This window comes from Lineus longissimus, chromosome 1, assembly GCF_910592395.1.
Source record: "Lineus longissimus chromosome 1, tnLinLong1.2, whole genome shotgun sequence".
Classification (NCBI taxonomy): Eukaryota; Metazoa; Nemertea; class Pilidiophora; order Heteronemertea; family Lineidae; genus Lineus; species Lineus longissimus.
In genome coordinates, this window is record NC_088308.1 from 3,806,617 (window position 1) to 3,829,272 (window position 22,656).

General features: G+C 41.0%; 2 protein-coding genes across 5 annotated transcripts in view; both read left to right on the forward strand.

The window, feature by feature from the left end:
• The first annotated feature begins 25 nt into the window (after positions 1–25).
• LOC135497959 (PDZ and LIM domain protein 4-like) lies at positions 26–7,779 on the forward strand. The gene is made up of 4 exons (XM_064788016.1): positions 26–210; positions 5,341–5,492; positions 5,788–5,957; positions 6,774–7,779. Exons 1-4 carry the CDS (start codon positions 106–108, stop codon positions 6,866–6,868), a joined length of 522 nt encoding a protein of 173 aa, XP_064644086.1. The 5' UTR covers positions 26–105; the 3' UTR covers positions 6,869–7,779.
• Positions 7,780–10,276: 2,497 nt separating this feature from the next.
• The window catches only part of LOC135485580 (protein sidekick-2-like), a 56,237-nt gene continuing 43,857 nt past the window's right edge, over positions 10,277–22,656 (forward strand). For 2 of the 4 annotated variants that reach the window (XM_064767754.1, XM_064767772.1), the window contains exons 1-2: positions 10,277–10,870; positions 11,598–11,627. In XM_064767754.1, the coding sequence (XP_064623824.1) occupies positions 10,747–10,870; positions 11,598–11,627 (154 nt within the window). In that variant the 5' untranslated portion in view covers positions 10,277–10,746. The remainder of the gene's footprint in view (positions 10,871–11,597; positions 11,628–22,656) is intronic. The other 2 variants (XM_064767764.1, XM_064767782.1) reach the window with 2 other exon arrangements.

Here is a 22,656-nt window from a genome sequence, read left to right on the forward strand (position 1 = left end):
TGAGTTGCCAGTAGCTGCTCGCTGCAGCGCCTGCGCCTGTGTCGTCATCACCTGGTTCCAGCACGAGCAGACGTTCTCTCCCGCCGGATTTTGTACTGCGGCAAAATGTCGACAATTAACGTGACACTGAAACGGAAAAACTCCTCCGAACCATGGGGATTTCGGATGCACGGAGGTGTGGACTATCAAAAGCCTTTATTCATGCAAAAGGTATGTTTGCCTTTAATTTTCTTTTAATCAAGTATATACGCCTGATCTGGTATCTTTCCCAAAGTTGGCATAGCATAACCTGTTGGTTACATGAGGCAGAGAGAACCTCGGAATGCAGCTTCTGGTAGCTTCCTTTACCTAGCCATATATCAAACTGCCTCTACATTTCCACCAGTGTATATACCTATACGAACCTTGAGCATGTCGTTCTCTATTACAAACAAGAGCCAACTGTTTTTCTCATGCCCGCCAGTATACTCAACCACTTCTTGCATTGGAGAGAAATTCCATGACCTGTTAAAACAGGGCAAGTGCCTCATTTCAACACAACTCTTCTGAATGAAAATAAGACCAATTAAACAATTATTGTTGTACTCGACTTAAATATGTTGTCCTCCAAATTATGCAAATATGGTTAAGTGCTAAACTTGATGTCAGGGATCGGTTGTTGTCAGCACACGATAGGTATACCGACGTTACTACGATCTACAACGGTTTCTACATTCAGATCTATATGCCTTCTAGATAAAACCACCAGATTGGTTTTATACACCAATTATTTTATATCAGTTATCATTAAGTAAGGTCAATCACAAGCTGATCAGCCCATGACCTCACTTATCTGGTGTCCTTGATCATAGCCGAAGCATCTCCCTGTCCGGCGACTTCCGCTTGCTGCATGGAACAAGCTTTCTGATCCGAATTTCACACAAATTATCAAATGGAACGTTTAGTAGCTTTCCTTTCAGTGATATCCTCAACTGCACATCTTTTTTTAAAGAGGTTAACGATGCCTTTAGCTTCGATAGGCCTATATCTTTGCCGAACCGCAACGCATCGTTCAGTCATATGCAGCTTGGCTCATAACAATTTGACTGAACTACGGAAAAATATCGTATGCGATGATTGGAAGTCACGGATGGTTCCTTCTGCCCTGAGATACCAGGGTAAAGTACATACACATTATTTGTATCGATAACTGTTATGAGATTTCGATTCCCTCTACACACCTTCTCCAGACATTTGCCAGGTGTAAAGGTACGGTATTTAGAGAGCCTTATAAAAGTCTGATGATATCGGTACACGTTGTCCTCGAATTGACATCATTACGTCAGACTGTTAAGTTCTCAGGAAGGCCGAAACTAACATGCCAATGAACGTTAAGCTTCTGTCAGTTTGTTCAAGAAAATAATCTACAATTAACTCCTGGCCTTGAGCTCCTGCAAACCAAAAAAAAAAGATCTTGCGAATTCAATCCTCGAAGAAGAAGATACCTGACTCAGATCCTGAAAGCTGGTACCCGCCGCAAGTGCATTGCTAAAACTGCTAGTAGCTGAGATACAGCTAAAAGATAAACACGACCAGCTGCTGCGTGCGTTCATTACATATGGCAGCGTTCGACCGACTTTTCATAACGTTTCTTACAATTTGCACAACTGTCCAACTTAGTTTTTTCACTCATCAGTCAGGCATCGATTGAAACGCAACTTATTGGCTATTAGCATATAACGGGGTTTTCTCAAGGTATAGAAATTGTGTTTCTTTTTATTTCCGTTGATATCATGGCATGTAATTTGCAAAAAGAACACCCGTATTGTCCCCAATGATGATGCAGGGAATCCTATCCTTTTTTAACAAGCATATTGGCAGGTTAGATGACCGGACTTTTGAATTCGCTGGATAAGATGGAGCGGATGGCCAACGTGTTTCTGTCGACAGACGTAAATTAAAAAGTGGAAGACATCTCTTCTTATGAATGGGTCTGACATAAAGTTTCGTTTCTCTTATGTTGCACAAGACCGACTCACGATGATTTGTTGGTATAACTTTGCAAATGCTGTAAACGACGTTCCTTTGGGTTTTTGTGAAGGTCGTAATCGCCGGGATTTCGGCATCGGTCTCAAAAGGTCTGATATTCAGAGAGCGAGCCTGCCAGTGGTGCCGTGAGGCGTTCATTCTTTGAGACAAACAATCATGGAGAATCAGAATGAGTGTCCATGACTGTTCAACAGCGAAAAAGGTGTTGTGCCACTCTGCCTGTTTGTGTTTCAGGCATTCAATACCTGAAATATCAAGAGCGAAATATTTGCTTCCAACCTTTCCCGTTAGTAAACAACTTCTATTGTCTATAGTAGGCCTTCAACAGTTCGGACTGATTCATATTTCCGCGTTAACTGATTCGTCTAATCTCATCTGAGATGCTCCCTGGACTGAGAAATGCGTTACTTGCTGCACCGGCACTGCTGTTACATCTGTTACCTGAGCTTTTGAAACGGATACGTGTTTCTGGATAAACATTTGCAATCGTAGATAATATATACTATTAACTGAACCAAGACTGTTGCAAAATGTAGGCATAGGCTTCCATGCTAAGTCATGTCAATCCACAATCGCAACTGAGATGAGATTTCGTGACATGAAATATTGTCAATTAGTGCTCTCGATTTCTAATTTCAGTCTTCAAGCGCTTGTGATTAACTAGCTAAACCAAAGCATAAACTTCCTGGAAATCAGCGGTTATCTTTTTTCTCTTTCATCCATTCGATGCCGTTAGCACTGTTGGCAGAATACGTCTAAACGTCGTAAGGCATGAAATGCACAAATTTGAGGTGGTATAACGCCCATCGTCAAGAAGTATAGATATACATACATATTATCTAGAGTAACGTTATTGGCAATGTCTGAAACAGCAGTCATGGAAATGGACACAGACTGAATTTCTTAACGATACTTAGGCTATCCCAAAGTCGTGAACCTGAAGAGCTCCTAATGTTCGCTTGTTGCTCATAAGTTCAAGATAGCCGAGAAGGCGAAGATGTAGACGAGATGGAAGGTGGATCCGTCCACATCAAATTTAGACACTGAGGCGTATCATAGACAAGGCTGTAACGAATTCTGTTAAACGAAAAGTTGTAGTTTGTTCGACCCTGCAGCATCCTGAGGAAATCAAGGCCGGGTGCAGAGCCGGGGAAGTGAACATTAACCACTGGTTTCCTAAGGATGACCCTGTAGAAGTGATGGATGGAGTATTTTTTATATATTCACATGAAAAATACGGTGAAGTTCAAACTCCTGATGGTCAGATTGTAGAATTCGAAAAGTTCCTTTTCATCATTCTAGCGCGCAAGACCAGACGGTTGATATGTTGAGCATGTTCAAAGGTGCCCATTCACCTCACCAGGTAGAGTATGCATTTAAGGGACGAGCATATCAGTTTGCACAAATGTTTAGGTGCAAACCAACGTCCGTATGCCAATCCCAAAGTTTCAATTCACCTTTAGCTACTGTGCTTCTTCCGCATGCAGTCAGACTCACATCTTAATAACTTTATTGCTGTTCAACTATAAGAATCACCCCCCCCCCCCCCCAATTAGTACTGCGGATCGGCCAGTCCCCAGCCATGGGACCAGCTAGGGGATACCACATCTCAAATGAGTTATTCGTTCTTTAAGTTATGACATGTAGTTATTTAAAACTCTATGGTCACACTTTTACCTTCATCACGTGCTAAGTAATGTTTTATAGCAGGTATGTCTACAGATATATAGGGCCTACAGACACTGAAAGCACATGCACAAGCACAAGCTTTGGCTATACCTTTTTTCTAGAATACATGGGAATAACATGACTTAGTTGTTGAAGTCTACAAACCTATCACACCTGGTTCTGTTGTGCACCTTAACAGAGTTTAAAGTGGTGAAAACAACCACGTTTTTTTCTGTATATCTATCGCATTCCAGCTCACCCGGGGATCCATTGGACATTCGAACCACCGTTTTGCTAATTCTCATCGCTATCCAAGGTAGTTCCGGTCAAGACTTGGTTTTTCCTATCGCGTGCTTCAAGGACACGAGCGAGCATGCTTTCGCCCCTTATTGATACTAAGCATATCCATTCTCCAAAGCAGACATGATATTCAAGCGAAACGACGTCATCAATTCGAAGAACTCCTGTCCTGCGCGAGGAAGATGTAGGATCTAAACTCGATCTGATTCACCACATTGCCACCAGGGGGCCAAGTCTGAAAACCAAGTCCCCCAGTTCATGTGCAATCTAAAAAAACTTGTACCGGATGGTAACTTGTATCTCTGTGTATTCATTATGATCAGTGGTTTACATTACATACATGTACTCTGAAACTATCCATGATGACGCACTGCCGCGCCCAAACGGGGCAGATTGTATGATACAGACAGCGATTCTTTACTTCGAGGAGGTTCCGCTGCATGAGACATCAAATGCTCTTTCCCCACTATCAAATGAAAATAAAGGGAATCGACTTTGAGATTAACGGATGGAGCCTGTCAGTTGGATACTAAGGAGATCACCATATGCAATGTTACTAACTTTTGGATGGTTTTGCACTGAAAGGTTCTTTGTAAAATTATGGCTTACCACATATTTTTTGTTGTTGTACGAGGCACATCACATGCATACATGGGCTGCCTATACTATAGTATTAACCACTGCAACCGCAGAATCTTCAGGTAGTTGCTGGCTGGGTAGATGCAGCCTTTCATAAATATTCTCATATACTAGAAGTACTGGAGAGATGTTGTAGAACCGATGAAGAAGGCTGAATCCATGGTACCTAGTAGGTGGGATACACAACTGTGTCAGGAATTTCGCTATTTATAGCCAAACGAAAGCATAAAAACATTGCTACTTGCAGTAGCCAAAAAAAATGCTAGTATTGCAAATCTGTAAATCTTCGGGCTTTTTATTTTGGCGATTGCCGAAAATATCACGATTATTATTTTGGCGGGTCCAAAATTTCGCTGGCTTATTGAATAAAAAAAGTGAAAGGCCCCCAACTTTAGTGATCCTTGTCTATTGTTCATTTTGTAAACGAGCGGGCTACGCTTACTCAACCGAGACTCTGTGGCGCAATCGGTTAACGCGTTAGGCTCATAATGGAAAGGTTGGTGGTTCGAGCCCGCCCGCGGACGGACGGACTCTTTTTATATGCGATGTCAGAAGACATATTGGGCACTCCTTTTCATCACCCTATTCGCACCGAATCTGATCTGGTTTTGAACTCACGTCAAACGAGCCAAGCCGACATTTTAAGACGTCGTGAGCGATGTCATCTGATCTGGTCGTGTTATGGTCACTGCTTTTTCATTTCAGATCACGAAAAACAGTGTTGCCCACAAGGCTGGCCTAGAACCGGGTGACGTCATCTTAAAAATCGGCCATGCTCAAGTGGACAGGATGACCCACCAACAAGCCAAAATGGAGATTATTAGGGCTGGTTGTGACGTAGACTTTGTGGTGCTCAAGTAAGAATCATATGAACCTGAGCAACCTTGGTCTGATCATTTACACTATTATCGGAGCCGCACGTGTTGTTAGATTTTGTGCTGCTGAGGAACCACGGCGACGCATCAATTTAGAAACTGCTTTGGTTTAGACTATACATATCTGGATCCACCAAATGCCAAGAGGCAATGGGGACTTGCATAAAAACTGACTGCTGCACCACAAGTTGGTACCGGTAAAGTACCTGGTACAGTAATCAATTATTGTTTAAAACGTTATAGATGTATTTCATCGCTAGATCGTTGGTTGTTTCAGGCATGGTATCGACATGGCGAGAGAAATGGCCTCATCAAAACCAGCAGCTGCACCGGAGCCAGATCAGGATCATCATCAGAAATGGGAAGGCACGGGCGCAGAAAATAAGCAACTCCAATCGAGATCATTTAGAATGTTACAGCTTTCGGTTAATGATTCCGAGGCTGGAGGTAAGTGGATAAGGCAGCATTACGAACATTCCCGAGTGCCCATCTTGACCCTGCTGTATGGGCGGAGGTATAAAAACGGCGGCAATACCACTGGAAGTTCAGTATGCGTCATGCCGATCCACCGTCGTTTTACGTATATCCATCCTTCACCGCCGATAAACTCTCCTCCCACTGATCGGCATCCTGGCAATATCAGGCCATTTTACTCGATACATACTTACTCCCTGAATCGAAAACATGCGTAAGGAAAAGTCGTGTTGTAGGCCCTGTTTGCAAGAGGATGCCTGATCAGCCGTCAGAAGGGCTGTTACGTTATCGGTAGTCTCCCTGCATTCCCTTCCTAAGTTCCCACGCGCGTATGTCGCGACAACACTAACATTACACTCACTCATGGTTGCCGCACGAGACCACGCATTGAAAGCCATCATGGAAGACCAGTGTTCCAGGGATGCTGTCGGACTACCCAAATGCACAGTGAATGTTGTATAGAAGAAGGGTAACCTGATCCTCAGATTGGCACTATCAATATAGGCCGTGCTTCAATTACTTTGTGTCGAGCAATTTGATTGGCCACCCGTATATGATGGTGCGTCCGACGGATCTCCTCGCCCTTTGTGTCGGCGGTGAAAGAAGGAAACTTTAGGACTGTCATGTTCACCGCCGATAAGTCGGCATAGTATGCGAGTGTTATCATTCGGTTGTGAGCACTTGGCAAGGAGATGCGCGGAAATGTAATTTTGCGCTTTCAAGTAATTTACAAATATCATGTATAGCAGCATCCTGAGGTTCATTTAGTGTGTTGCCTTTTCATTTCAGGTGACATGCCTATCTCGGCAGTTGGTGGAAACCTGGAAGAGAAACGTCAGCAGCAACAGGCGAAATATGCCGAACAGATGGCAACACAATATTAATCATTGTCGGTATAGAAAACAGACGGAAAAGGAACTATAACTCACAATGCCATTATGCCAGAAATAGAGGAACGGAAAGACGGTTGAATCTCATTATTTTTCTTTGCTGACATCACATAAATTTGTTACAAAGTGATCCAAGTTCTCAACTCAAATAAAATATAATATAGTGAATCGATACGGAGAAAAAAATTGGCCGGGTGTATAGACCTTCTTGATGAGACTCCTGTCCCACCTTGCAGCGACTGAGACAGGTACTACGGCGACCTAATCAACTACATCCCGAGTTTTTCAAAATGTCATAAGTTCGAGATTCCTACATTGTATTTAATGATTGACTGCTACTGTAAAGAGTGGAAAGTGACTGGGCAGTCGGCAGCTCGGTGATAATGCCCAACATTGCCATTCGTCCTTTAATATTCAGTTTCTTAAATTCTCGGCAAAGTGTCCAAAATGTAAGCAATAACAACCCCTGGGACCGACCTGACCTACTAAACACTGTCTTTAATAGCCGCTGACCCCTGTTAATCCACAGTGGCGCCTCACGTCCGCACTGATATGCACTAGCTAATACTAAGTACTGAATACTGAATACTGAATAGTTTTATCACGCTCAACCGCTAACCGCGATACACAGAGGGTTACAATGTTATATGGAATATTTGAATAAAAAAATAGATGATTTATCTTCTGGAAATGCCAACGTGTTTTTGACAAAAAACAACGTGCCGCGATGTTATTTATTTATTACACATGAGTGTAGATTAGTTATTTGAAATATGTATTTATACATGACATTTTTTGAGGGTCTTGTAACTAATCAGTACAGCTTGCTTTGTTGAGTTTTTTTGAAAGAAACTGGTACAGCTATACTTGGAAAAGAATAAAAAAACGTGTACATAAAATATTCATTCCTTAGTTGTAAAAAAGTTCATTAATCCGGCCCACCAGATTTGACCTGCCTTATAGTCTCTCATTAACAGACAGACATCATCGTTCCGCCAAACCCAGTGAGATGTCAGGTCACTTACGCTACGATGTCTTTGAACAAGGTGATTAATTCATGTACTACAGGGTGGCCAAAAATTATTTCCCTCACACAATAGAATTCTATTCTGCAAGGGAAAACCTTTCTTGGCCATCCTGTAGAGTTTCGTGAGTTTCCTCATCAATGATTTTCACAGGACCCCAGCTGGCGCCATCTGAACATAAAAAGTGGACTACGCGATTACTTAAAATTTTTAAAGAAATCGATGCTGGGAGTTTCATCAAACAGAAGCATAAGTGTAGCCCTATATCTTGTCAATGTCATAAGTGAATTTGAGAAAGTTCCAATGAATTCAAATTGTTTTATTAGCGTTTTAATGAGATATATTATTACATGTAAGTAAATTGGGATAAAGATAAGCTGTGATCATAACGGTCGTCAGCACCATGTTTGGGGTTCATGGAATAACTCACCTCAAGACGGGGTAATTTTTAATTTTAAGTAATCGCGTAGTTCCACTTTTTTAGCTCAGATGGCGCCAGCTGGGGGTCCTGTCAAAATCATTGGCCTACCTGAGGAAATTCACGAAACTCTACAGGGTGGCCCAGAAAGAATTCTATTATGCACCCATTGTGTGAGGGAAAATAATTCTGGGCCACCCTGTAGTACATGAACTTGTCACCCTGGTCAAAGACATCGGAGCGAAAGTGAAAAACGAGGACATTTCTGTTTTTCACCGCAACGGGCCTGTGTATTTTACCGTCGCTCTTCATTTTTACCTGCAGAAATGACTTTCGGCCAATGAGACAGTAGTGCATCTAGCTCTTCTGGATGTGCCCTCCCCTTCATAGCTCGCCATGTTGCCAGAGAGTGTACCAAATCTTTGCTGGATGTGCCATGCCCCTTCACTATTCATACTCTGTCTGATCTAGATGTGTATCTCCCAACGTAGTGCACCATGTTTCTACAGGGTCGACCTTGTCTCCACCCTTAGGAAAAATGTGTCTCATTTTCACATGGTGAATACCTGATCATTTTCATAAAGGGATTGCATGAAATCAGAACACCAGACCTCAAGAGACAGCAGATACTGCAACAACCATACCATAATATGCTGCCACAACCAGTCCTGATAATACAGCATATGCTGTCACAACCAGACCTGATAGACAGGATATGCTGGCACAACCAGACCTGATGAGATTGCAGATACTGTCACAACCAGACCTGGCGAGATAACAAATGCTGTTACACCCAGAGATTTAATACTTCGGAGCAATCCTCAACCCATGTTTTGAAACATACTGAACTAAAATGTGACCAGGCCAATAGGAAGGATTATAGAGGCCCAAGTCTGATTGCCCTTAGGCCATGGGTTTACCGTCCGAGAGATTTAAAAAGATGACGAGGCTTTTTTTCATTTTGCATTATTAACACCTTTAGCGCCAGTGTTTCACCCCCCCCCCCCCAACACCCCCTTTTCAGACCCCCAGAAAAAAAAGTAGGAGCCTATAAGAGATGGCTGCATAAGGTCTTTTGCAGTCACTTCTCCAAGACAAGGTCTTCTTGAATCAATGGAGTTACGTTAGCTACACTCCTTTACTATATTTTATTTTTTGGTTTAAAAATGACCAAAAATGACCAAACCGACCTCCTTTTCCAACACTCCCCGACCCCCCTAAAAATTCCCGGTGTCGGAACAGCTTTATTTCAGTTATTTTGTTTGGACTTTTCAGTTCCTACCTTGCCCTGAAGATGGCAATGGCGTAAGTTCTTCATGAAGTCCATGAGTCGGAACAGCTTTATTTCAGTTATTTTGTTTGGACTTTTCAGTTCCTACCTTGCCCTGAAGATGGCGATGGCGTAGTTGTTTCATGAAGTCCATGAGACTCCGATAACCAGCTCAAAGAGAGGGGATTTGGGCCACGCAGATCTACGTGGTTCGGCCCTGAGGGCGTTAATTATCTTTTTACAGCCTGATTTACTGGTCAAAAAACGTGATTCGGCATGTTCCAGTAAAATGAAATCGGGTCAGTCATCAACATAAGATTAAAATGTCATTATTATGGTGACGACCCTACCCTATCAAGTTCAGGTAAAGATAAACCATTGGAAAGATTGTTTGAATAAAAAAATAATGGCAACAATAAAATAATGAAAAAAAATTGAAGTTCGCTCTGAACCCATGCGGGGTTTAAATCTTTATATAAGATGCAAAAACCTTGGTGGTCAAGATGCTACAGGCCCTCAGAAGCAATAAAAAATCAAATATATTTATGAAGGACTCTATGGTTTGAGGGACTATCTTTCACTTTACACCACCCATGCATTATCCCAGTGACGTATTTACGACAAATCCCAAAACGAGGCCGTACCACAGAATTGGGGGACCAAATTTATGATCAGCCAATATGAATAAGCACTAGCCCGATACTTTTTGTTTGTAAACAGTGAAATAACTTGCCCAATTCTCACTGATCTTGACAGTGAATAGTGTCTCAAGTCAGGCAGTTAATTATTTTCTATTATCAAATACCGTGCGTCGTAATTTTTCGTCTGGATACTACTTAGGAAGCAAAGTTTCTTTGCTTGTTTGATTGTCGCAATGCTTCATGCAAAGCGTAGTATTGATGGCCGCCACCGTGTCGCATAAAACCACAGGTGACTTCGTTCGGAAATTCCACCTCGACCAAGTTTATCCTGGTCATTAGTTGCTTATTTTACATTGGATTATAATTTCGATTTTTAATCTGAACTGTATTTTACTATCAGAATGATAAATTTCATTTAGATACCGCCTGGACCGGCGAGGGTTACAGGTGTGAGTAAAAGAAGGTGGAGTCGCTTGGCCAGTTCGGAGTCTGACTCATTCTGCATTGTTGTGTACAAAATGTATAGTATGGCTGGTTGTGCTTACTTCTCTAAAATGACTGCCCGGGGTGGACGGACTAGTGCCAAATTCATGACTTATGTGTGGATATTCACTGGAATAATCGTTACAGTCTCTACTCAAAGTAAGTAACATGTTCTTTTGTGTTTTTCTTGTCTTTTAAGTTTTCAGTAATAAAGAAATTTGAAATTTTTCAGTTTCACTAGTTTCAGTGGCCCAAATTAGCCTGCGAGAGACTGGCCCGAGGACCCAAGCCTCTGCCCTCGCCTGAAGATGTATCTGGCCGCTCAGTAAAGGAAATACGGCGCTCCTTATTTTACTTGCTCTTTTTGAATATTTTGATGTGCTGTTTTTAAACATTAATTTACTTCTTGTCATCATTCAGTTCAGAATAGCGTAACAAGTTTTCCATAGCCCCAAAATAGCAACCATCGAGGTATCCTAAATTGAACCAAAGCTGCCTTGGTATTGAACTATAAAGTGGGTGTGGTCCACTCGGTGAGGATTGACTGCACCATCCCCTATTCTCAGTTGACTCCTATTGCCATATTGGAAGGGGGTGTGGCACCTATATGTCATCACTCAGAAATACATATAGTGATCTGATGTCATCAATCTATGTGTTCTGCAGTCTACTCTAACTCTGGTTTTGCCCCTAGCACATGTAGTAGGCTACAATTTGTGTGTATGAGTCTATGAGAAACTAAAAAAATGTATTCTGGGGATGCTTAATGTCAGATGAAGAATCTTGCACTTTGGCTCCCTTGAAAGCCATGTCATAGAAGTAGGCCTAAGACCCCTTCAGGGTTGAACTTACAATTCACATTTCACTGGGTTGTTGTCAATTGCAGATTTTGATCCTGCTGACAGTCCTGTCATTGGTAAGTTTTATGTGCATCCTATGTTGTATGTGCATACCACAATAATGTTCAATGGTTTTAAGTTCTGTTTGAACCCTGAGTTTGATTATAAAAACCCTATGTTTTCAGTTTTCGATGATATGGCACCTGCCTTTCTTTGGTTGACACGTGAGGTCAGCTGCCAACAGAGATCAGGTCCATTCCGAGATTTTTCCTCTCCCCGTTTTGATTTGATACTAAAACGTTTTGTTGCGTCACTAATATTATTTTCGTTCATTCATGCTGGTATATTAACCTATCCAACATTGTGCATGGTTTGTCAGGTTTTGGCATCATCTGCCAGAAAATGTTGTCTTATCTAATTCAGATGCTCTAGGAAAAATGTGTCACTGCATTGTATTGTTATAGCTGTCACTTTATTCACACCATGTAGGTAGTGATGTATCATGTTGATGTAATGTTGTAAGGTGACTTATCTTATCACCTCTATCACCCCTATCAGTATGACTTTAAAAAAATACATTTTGATTACCAAAACTGGCAAACGTATGTGGGATATGTGATTTGATTTGATTTTTGTAAAAATGAACCCCAAATGATTCAGCTCTGTACCATCTGTTATACTTATAGGCCCCCTGTTGATCTTTCCTTGTTCAATTAGCAGATTTCCAGCATTATTCCAACCTGTCTTAGTATAGTAATGCAAGTTCCGCTTCAGTAACTGGAATTACTAGTTGCTGATCACAGTTCAGTAGTGCAATTGAACCAATGTCAGGTATTGTGATTAGCATGCATTTACATTGTATTGTACTACATGAAGTGGTTTCTCTACATACATATCCAGTGGTTTAGGCCTACAAGCTCAAGTGATTGAAATATTCATATTGTATAGTATTCTGGACCCATATGATAACTGTACTATAAAGTAACAACTACCAGTTCATAGTGCATGTAGTGTATGTACATTAGTAAGTCTATGGCTCAAAGTAATTGGAAATATTTATGGAGTGTGCAATACACAATATAACAATTTACATTATGCACACAAGCTGTCCTCTGTAAGTCTACTTTCACTGCTATACCTTCATTTTACCATACATTCAAAAACAGATTGATACCATAAAACCTCGTCCTTACGTAATTGGTCACTGTCCTCAGCGTAATCTTTTGACCTTCAACCATCTCAACTTTCAGTTTAACACCATTACAATTACGGGTCCACCTAATGTGCGTCCGGAACTCTGTTTGCGCGTCCGGAGTGCGTCCGGAAGAGAAAGTGCGCGTCCGGAACAATTTCCTCTGTAAATATGAACCTATTGTTGCATTAGATGGCTTAAATAGCATTTTAATTCCATGTAGAGAAAATAAAATTGAAAAAAATCTTTTTTGTGACTTTGTATTTTACAATTTTCAGCGAGGTGGTTAATTACTAATGCCATACTCATATTCCAACTTCCTTACGCGCCTTCTGTTGTGGTCGTCTAAGTCGGTATGAGTTTGTCTGGGATTTGATGGCTGTGTAACCTCCAAATCACTCCGCTGAAAATTGTAAAATACAAAGTCACCAAGGTGATTTTTTTATCCAATTTTATTTTCTCTGCATGGAATTAAAATGCTATTTAAGCCATCTAATGCAACATTAGGTTCATATTTACATAGGAAATTGTTCCGGACGCGCACTTTCTCTTCCGGACGCACAAATTGTTCCGGACGCACAAATTGTTCCGGACGCGCATTAGGTAGACCGACAATTACAGATAAAGTTCTATCAGGGGACATTTGTAGTAAAATGGTCATCGCCATATCAAAGTGCATGTGTTTGTATCGCTTTTTACCTCAGTGACATGATGAGTGTGCAGTCCCATATTAGCATTTTGTTGATGTTTCAATTTCCCCATTGACAGTAGATAAGTAGGTTCTACCATTTCATGTGTACCTCATCATATGTTCTTTACCCGCTAACTCACCAGCTGATTTATTATTCCCTCTTTGATGCTTTCAACTTGTTTACTACTACCACTAATTAGTAATTTGCCATGGAACATTTTGTGTATTAGCTTATGTTATAGTTATAGTAATGGAAATGTTGCGTTAAAATGTTTTTTGGCCATTTTACTGGTCGTTACATATTCCCTGGAACATGACCAATGTTTCCGATAATCTCTGTGTCAATGGTAATCGAATTTGTAACCCATCAATGCGTACTGCCTGTCCCTCCTCCCAATATAAATTGGTTACATTTAAATTTTCAAATAAGATAGGAAAAGTGAATGAATACCTAACCTAGGCTTACATGGTTGTAACTCTGTACTAGTACACTGGTATTGGTTTGTGAACTTGGTCTTGTTCAACTCCCTCTACAGTGGGGATCAGACTTGGGCATGCAAATGTACAAGTACAACTGCCATGGTCCTATGCTCGGAAGAACATGCAAAACCTGGAGTGGTCATTGTGATCTCACTTGATAGTGAACCTTGGTCATGTTGGTGGCAAAACCCAAAAAACCTTGGAAGAAGGACAGTCCCAAGTCATCAAACTCACAAACACCACATTACCCATTAGTCAGGCACACCTGCCTTAGTGTAGGAAGAATTGGATGTCCTACACAGTGCAACTAGGATGAAACCTAGAAGATCTCTTCATTTTTTTCACATTAGCCAGAATCAGTTGATGCAAGGTGGTTACTACTGTGCCGCCATCACTGATTGAACTGGTGATCACCTGACCCGATGTGGCACGATAAATCAGATATTTGCAAACTCAATTATTGGACCACTTTCATCCTGGGACTGACAACATCAACTGCGTAATATCTCATGGATTAATTTTGTTGGGCAGATCAAATGGACCTTTAGTTTGTTGTTGGCACTTTTGGCATGTTTCGATGATCTGTGCAACATGGATGGATGTTAGCAGGATGACCTCTCTATAAGGAACAGTGGCGTTGGCCCTCTTTTGGTTTTTACAGAGCCTCAAGTGTCAAGTATTAGGAGCCAGTGGTGTTCCTGACTCAACCCTGGACCAATTGCCTCTCCCCTGATCAGGTTGTTGAGATGGTGTCTCAGTTTGTGTAGCTGAAGCCAATTAGCCTTTATATTTAGCAAGATGTTACAAAGGGAAGTGGGTCTTTCGCTATCCTCCTTTATTCGATCATGCTGGTCACAGTCGGAGGTGATCCGCTTAGCTGCCAGTTATTACGCAACCAGGCGATAACTCACAATGACTCAAGTCTGCACTATTGCACTGCACATCTGATAAAATCTAAACTTTCGAAAGACAGTGCTCACCAGATCGCCCACTACCCTCGGGCGGTGTTTCGGCATTCAAAAACTGAAAGAACCAAAAATAAAACTTGGTTGATTGTAGTCTTTCAAACTTTGCACAGGTGATTATAGAACCGTTCTGGACACCCACTTTCTCTTTGATGGCACTGTTGATATTTTGGTGGGTTGGAGCAGATTGGTGTCATGACATATCTAGGGGCTTTTTTTCGGGATTGAAATGAATTGAAAAGTTGTTTATTCGGTGCCTGGGTGAGATATTGTTGTGTGATGTTGACAAATCTTTTGTTATTCAAGCCGGAAGGATAACCTTGGTAGATACTCCATGAGTGATAATATCAATGCCTCAATGCCAGTTATGATATCGGTCTCACCATGTATTCCGTATTCATTGAAATATTTCATGCATTATAAATAGAATACTAGTTTGTCCATGATCCTTGCAGCATCAATCAGCATATTTCCCCTGAGATTTGTGTTAAATTACGTCTTTCGTTTGGTTAATACTAAATCCTGTCTTGGCGGAACTGATCACAATCAATACCATCCTTCAAACTGATCAATCAAAATCAAAAATGGCATGCATGTAATTTCTGTGGTACAATATTATATTTCAAAAAGTAGTCAAGACGCTTTATGTGATGTAAAACTGGACAATTGCATTATAAAGTACATCATGCCACTGATGGAATATAAGATCAGCATTGCCATGCTAGATTGTTGAGGAGACTCATCATTACGATCAATGGACACCCTGAGCTCAAATCAAGCGAGGTAATCTCGTGAAATGTGAGTAGCCGAGTGTAAGAGGAGTAATGCTCTTATCCACTCGACTGTTGGGACCTGCTTCACCTGATACGGCACGGGTAGAAAATAATCGGACTATCAAAGAATAAGATTGGGTGAACTGAGACGGCAAACTGTTCTCGACAGAGTGTCTTTGAGCATCTTTACGAGGTGTAGCTGAAGACACAGTTCAGTACCAATCGTTTTATTTAATAGTGCATCCCCAAGACCTGCAAATTCAGATTAAAATGCTTGGAATTGAACCGATTTATTTCATGACACAAGGCCTGAACCCCAAAAACCTGTCCTCTCATCCATGGTGCATCCATTGCTAGACACCATGGTTTCAGTCAGATACTGCCAACATCATGCATAGCCAACAAAATACAGAAATTGAATATTGGTGACAAGATTATCCATGTCATAAAAACTCTCGATAATCAATCTAAAATTGTCTATATTTGATGGACATATGTACATTTTGTATAGCAGCCACCAGCTTGTACAACGGTATACTCTATACTGCGAGTACTGGGATTAAAAATGTATCATTACATTTCGAAATGGTATGCACAAAGTTGTCACTCGTCCTTTGAATTGGTTTTCACATCTGTTGATGAGTAAAGTAAAACGTTGCATAAATTTGTCATTGCAGGATCAATAAGTGTGCGTTGCAAAGTGTAAAAGGGGGATTTATGAATCTGGTGACTCTATTCAGAACTTGCATGTTGCCTCAGGCCTCAACGATGCCAGTGAAGTGCGAGCATCCGCTGTATGATGCTTGAGATGTGCTCATTTAAAAATTGAAACATGTACTCCCGGGGCTGCATTGCATTTATAGCTCGATACAATGGGGACATGCGCCCCCTCTATTAAAATCCAGTTCATGGTGAGGGAACAATAGGATTGAATTTCCTCCATCGTGAATGTGGTACCGCAAACATGAGTATTTTCCTTTATTTGTGTCAAGGAAATACAGGACTATTGAAAAAGACCAGCAATGCATTGTGCTACACAGTATGCACATTGTATACATGTACATACATGTACATGTAATTAGTACACAGAAAACCAATATGACATAACTTTCAAAAAGGATGTTTTGAATACCGGTTGTTCAGAATGAAGACACACTCTGTTGTAAAAGCATGCAAGCACCAAAACATCACCATTACAGCGCGCGTCAGTTGCTATACTCATACCTGCTGGAGAATATGCTCTCTCTCAGAGTTACTGGATCCGCCCCCTCCTCCTTCCCTGTGCTCGACAGTCTTGATTCTCTCCAGACTTTTAAGTCTGGTGACAGGATTGATTTCTGATGAAGCACCAGTTGATTAAGATGGGATAGATGGATTCATTTCTGATGGATCGCTAGTATCTTCAGACAGATAGATTTTATCTGAAAAAGTGGTGTCTTAACTTTGGTGAAGTCAAAGTCTCATTTAAGTCCTGTTTAAGTGTGTATGTCAAAATGTTGATGCAAATTGACAGGTTTTTGCATAAAGTTCTCAGTTCAGCTTCGTTAGGGGAGACATCGTGTTTGATAAAAGTAAAGAATAAACTGAGAGGCAATGGTTGTTTGGTATTGCAATGATAGTCAAAAACATTGATGCATGAATTTAGAAGCTAAGGATGAAGTCCGTCACTCTCTTTATTGCCCTCTTATCTGGTGTCCTTTGTTGCCCAACATCATCACGCATTCCAAGAACAGACTTTCGAAAAAAAAGGACAGTATATAACGACTCATCTGTGCCGGCCAATGGCAATTCTGCGTCACATAACAATATCAAAGAAAGACAGGAGGGGAAGTGAAGCGCAATGACCACTTGGCCCATTCTGAACTGAGGCTGGCCAATGTAATATCTGCAACTTAAAAAACACCTCATGTCGATCGTGCTGTATCATTAGCTTTTCTATGATTTGTTATTGCAAATCGAGCACGAAGTTTTTTTTGTCTTTTCTGAATGGTCATGTACCTCAAATGATATATTGAAAAAACTGACATCACCACTCCATTTTGCCGATTCTGAATTGTTGCTGGCCATTGTCCAAGCTTAGTTCATTACAAACCAGTGGCCTTATCAAGGATAATTTGTCATCCCGCTACGAGTCCATATTGCTCTAAGTGCCCCATCTTCTCACCCGAGATCAATCAAATTGATTTCATGCTAACCCTGTATGTCTGATGACATTTTGTGAACTGAAAGTGAAATTGATTGGTGTATTGGTTGGTTTTTATCCCGGGGATTTTCTGTGGACAACTTGTGGCGTCATCCACTGGAGGAGCATGCAGGCTCTTTGACATGTTGTTGCGTTGTTGCTTTCGCTGTGCATCTGGGCTTCTCATCTCATGCTATGTCTGCTCATCAAGGCATCCATTCAAGAAATGACACATGAATGCAAGCCAACAAGAAGTTTCTTAGACCTTTTTCAACGATGCCTGCTATGAAATTGATTGTGTTGATAGCCTTCGCATTGCATACAGAAAAGAGTTGGAATCTCATCGATCAAGTTTCTTCACAATAAAGATCATCTTCTTTTTATGCCTCATGTACTGATAAGCTTGTTGAGAAATGTCATAAATATCCCAAAGATGCTCTTAATGGTCTCTGAATCACATAGATTACAATAAGAAATTAGATAACTAGATGCAGAGGAGGTTAGAATTCACTGTAAACGATCCCGGGTGATCTTCAAGTGGGAAATCAGTGGTAATTGTCAAGATCTCGAAACCAATTACGCTGCCCCTTGGCAGCCATTGGTGGCAGAATGACCAAACGTTGTTACATTATCTGGTCTCTTGGTATTGACGCTTTCAAGCCTGGTTGCAGAGTCCATGGAATCATATGATCCAAGAAGATGGATCCTATATTTCACCCTTCCCTTCCTTTGACCATTGAAACTAAAACTCCGCAGACAAGCTCTTTTTGTTGCTTAAGCCTGCTGCCAAAAAGTGGTTGTTTCCGGTGCCTGTGTCCAAAATCAGTGATCGCAATGACCTGCTATCAATAAAAAACCCAGTTGTTACCAGATTCACCAGTTGCAGCAATAAAAATGGCCCATTTGTGGGGTGTTTTAAAGGGCGCGAGCATGAACCATTCATTTGGCGGGTTAAAAAACCTTTCAATTCAGCAACAAGCATGGAAGCCTCAGACCCGCAGTCAATCTTTCTTGCCTTATTTGCATTTCATGTCACTCTATCCCTGAATAGTTAATTGAAAACAGTTCATATTCCATCCAACAGAATGTCCCAAACAAAGCTACCCTCGCCATCATTGCAAGCCACAACTTGATTGATTGGTTAAAAACCTTTGTGTGTAAAGAATTTTAAATAATTAATACTAACAAGGTCAATTAGACAATGGTACATGTATTCAAAGTTTATTGTGAAATATGTTAAAATTACTCTCTCCATCACTCTAATGATAATAAGTGTCTGTTGCATTGACTTCAATAGTAATTGAACAAGAGTCTTTGTATTGACTTCCAAATGATGAACACTTGTCATAAAAATGATGGTGCTTCCACATCCGCAGTTGAAAGGGATTCCCATTAGGTCATCTGCAATTAGTGATCATATTGGAGAATAGAATATGTGGAAGACAATAGTCCATTACGCAGTCCCTGACTGTACTCTATCGCCGATGGCTTTGTTGGTGATAATTTACATTCCATCGATCTAGATTATACATGTTGTATGCGTATAGGTATTGCATGAGCAATGTTAACGAAATTCCTGAACTGTGAATGATACACCGTATAGCAACCAAATTGGGAGTTGTTGCAAGTTCATACCAAACTTTTTATGAAAGTGAAACCTGCAAACTGGCGCTTTCCATGCATATGAATAGTAAAGATGAACTCCAAAAGAATTTTGGCATGTGTGTTGTACAGTTGTTGCACATTCCATTAAAGGTTGATGACAATGATGAACCCTTGTTACTTTTATAAGGTCAAATATTTGCCATGACCTTCTTGGATGCTCTAGTAAATAGTCTCAACTCATTCAGTATTCCCATGCTGTCATGCACATCATTGCAGTTTCTAGAATGGAGGCGATGTAGTATACCTAACGACTGTGAAGAACTACAACCCCTCCATGACCTCAGTACAAAACCATCAGAAGAAGGCTAAGGACAAGAAAGAACCATCTATCCTCATCTAAAGACCCTTAAAGTCGTCATCCGAACACAGTCTTTGATATCTGGAGCAGAAACTTCCAGTTGATTTACCTGCTAAGCTCATAAACTACTGGACAGAAATGACAGGCGATGTGATGATTGTTCTTCCGTTGGCCATATCGTGTTTGAATATGCTTTGATTGGATGTCGTTTAGGACTGATCAACCCTTGGTCACCCTCTGGTGGAATTCATCAGCTCTCGTAAGATCTATCTTCAAGATAAAGTGTGTTCAATTTGTTGCCCCATCGCCTGTTTTGCTTGCGGAAAGAAAGGTCACTTTGGAGAGACTGCCCATCATCATCTGATTCTGTGTTTCCTGGTAGAGAAGGTTTTTCAGGCCAGTTCTAATTGTTTGACCATGCTCCATGTTTCGAAAGATGACTGAAACAATTCTCAGCTCATAATGGTGATATAGCTCTTATAGATCTTGTCAGGAAGACAGAGTGTTATCGAGTTGTTGCTCAAGAAATGTCATCACAGAGGAGACCATTGATCATATGTTTTTTTCTGGACAGTTCTACCACTTTTGCCCCCAGCGATATATTGAAAGATCTGCCATATTACTTCATGAAATGAGCTAACTTAGCATGTTTTCACACCATCAAACGTTTGGTTACGGAATGTAGTACCAAACCCAGAATGAACGTGGCAGAGAGAAATAATTTATTGAGAAATGCAAATAATCTGCTCACTTGCCTTGAAAGCTTCTCATCGATTTGGCCAAGTTTCTCTCCTCATATTTCAATGCATTTTGTGGTCGAGTCAATAATCCTTGAGTTTGTTGTATCGATCATGGCTCCACAAGTCAACTACGGAAAAAAGACAAGCCATCTGTTATGTCTCTCAAAGCATTTGATACTTGTTGATGTTTGATCGCGGACATCATCTATCTAGTCCTAATGTTACCAACTTCTTTCTTGCCAAGTATGAAAGTTTGACAACTTTTAGAATCTGTGGATTGGCTGCAATCATCAACATCAGAATTTGTTGCATAGGAGTTCTTCCTTTAGCTCAAGTGCTAATAGAGCTTGGGATGAAGGGCGGTTTATTTGTCAAGTCAATATTATACAAGCGAAGGGTCAGCATAATGGAGATGGGTGAGCTTCCTTTGCCAACTGAATTCCGAAGAGGTAAAAAAGAACTTGAGTGTGTCATAACTCACATTGCCATGAGAATATATTGGTATCTCCCTAACATTCCCATGATATAGAAAAAGGGAAAACACAGACCTGCAAGTGCAAGCAGTCAATATGGTTCCTATGTTGAGTAGGGAGATAATGAGGTGATAATATGGCAAGGAACGTCATAAATCCAAGGATCAATATGTTAAGACAAGCTGCGCATCTTTTCCTGCTGGGTCAATGGACAGTCGGGATCAATTGGTTTGGTTCATGATTGCTGGTGGTTGTGGCTGGACTGGCAATGTTAGGATTGAAGATGTGAATAGTTGTCAAAACAGGGTTTCCTAGCCACAGGAGGGCTGTCCCAACAGCTCATTTTCAGCCAACCTGATGACATTCGGCTGAAGCTTGTTTGAAAGGTTGCTTTCCTGTGAAATTCATAAGCCTAGAGTAGCATGCTTTAGAAAATTATGTGGTTTGTGTTGCGCTAGGCAATGGATGCCGGCATGGTATTATATGGTGAGGAAATTGAAAAAAGTTGTAGGAAACCATCACTTAGTATTCTGTTTGGAGTGTCTCTTATCGACTTTGCTCTCTCTTCTCATTTTTCTGCCAACTTTTTGCAGATGATGTGTTTCCATTATCTTGAATGTGACAGTTCCCTTTGTGTCTTGTTGGTCTCTCTCTGCAATAATTCACCAGCAGTGGCAGGATACTGGGTCACTTTTTACTTCCAGACATTGTCTATAGACCTGTTGCATAGTAAATACAGATGATTCTGGAAGGGATCAAGAGAGAAAACTTGCCTGAACCTATTGACTGAAACTACTGATGGTAGCCAGCATGGCATTGAGTCTGACTTCAGATCAGAATACTGCATCTGGCAGGTTTCTTCTCAGCCTTGCAGATCCTGCATGCAGTCTTGGTGTGGTCCATCATGGACATCAGATGCGGCTCATTAAAACGCCCTTGGGAACAATTAACTCTGTGTACCAAGTTATAGCTAGTTAGAGACGACTTTATGTCTCGCTTCCTTCAATCCGTTACCTTGTAAAAAAAAGGTTGATTCAGCTTAAATGGCTACATCTGGTTCCATCACCTTGATGGTCATGTTCATGTGTTGCTGCCTAGGGGTTTCTTGCCATCCGCTGACTAGGTTTGCTCTTGTTGAATACGGCCCAAGCTGTGTCAATTCTGTTATATTTTGTTTCCTCATTTCAATTTTCTTTTTGCGATCAAACTATTCCTTGGTCAATTCACATACGTAAGCGTACTGTGCAGTCAGATTGTGTTTGTGACACACCCGATGACGCGGCTCCCCATTGCTGTTGCTGTATACACACTGTGTGCATTGGAGTATCTGCCACCTTACCTTCTATTCAAAATATTGATACGATATAACCTGATCCATTTAGGTTATCAATCTGACTGGGAACAATGATAAAATGTGAACTAGGTTTGATATAACTACTGATTACCGTGAATTACTGCATAGTTACACATACCAATACAGGCAGTGCAGCAATTTTCATCCGATACATTAGTAGCGGCATTGATGCTGCTGGATATTTCAACGGAAATCAAACAATTGCAATGAATGTGGTGCCATTGTTAAAATATTTGCCATCACATTTGCTAACTTCAGGTCTGGCTTGACAATTCTTTTTCATCGCCCATGAT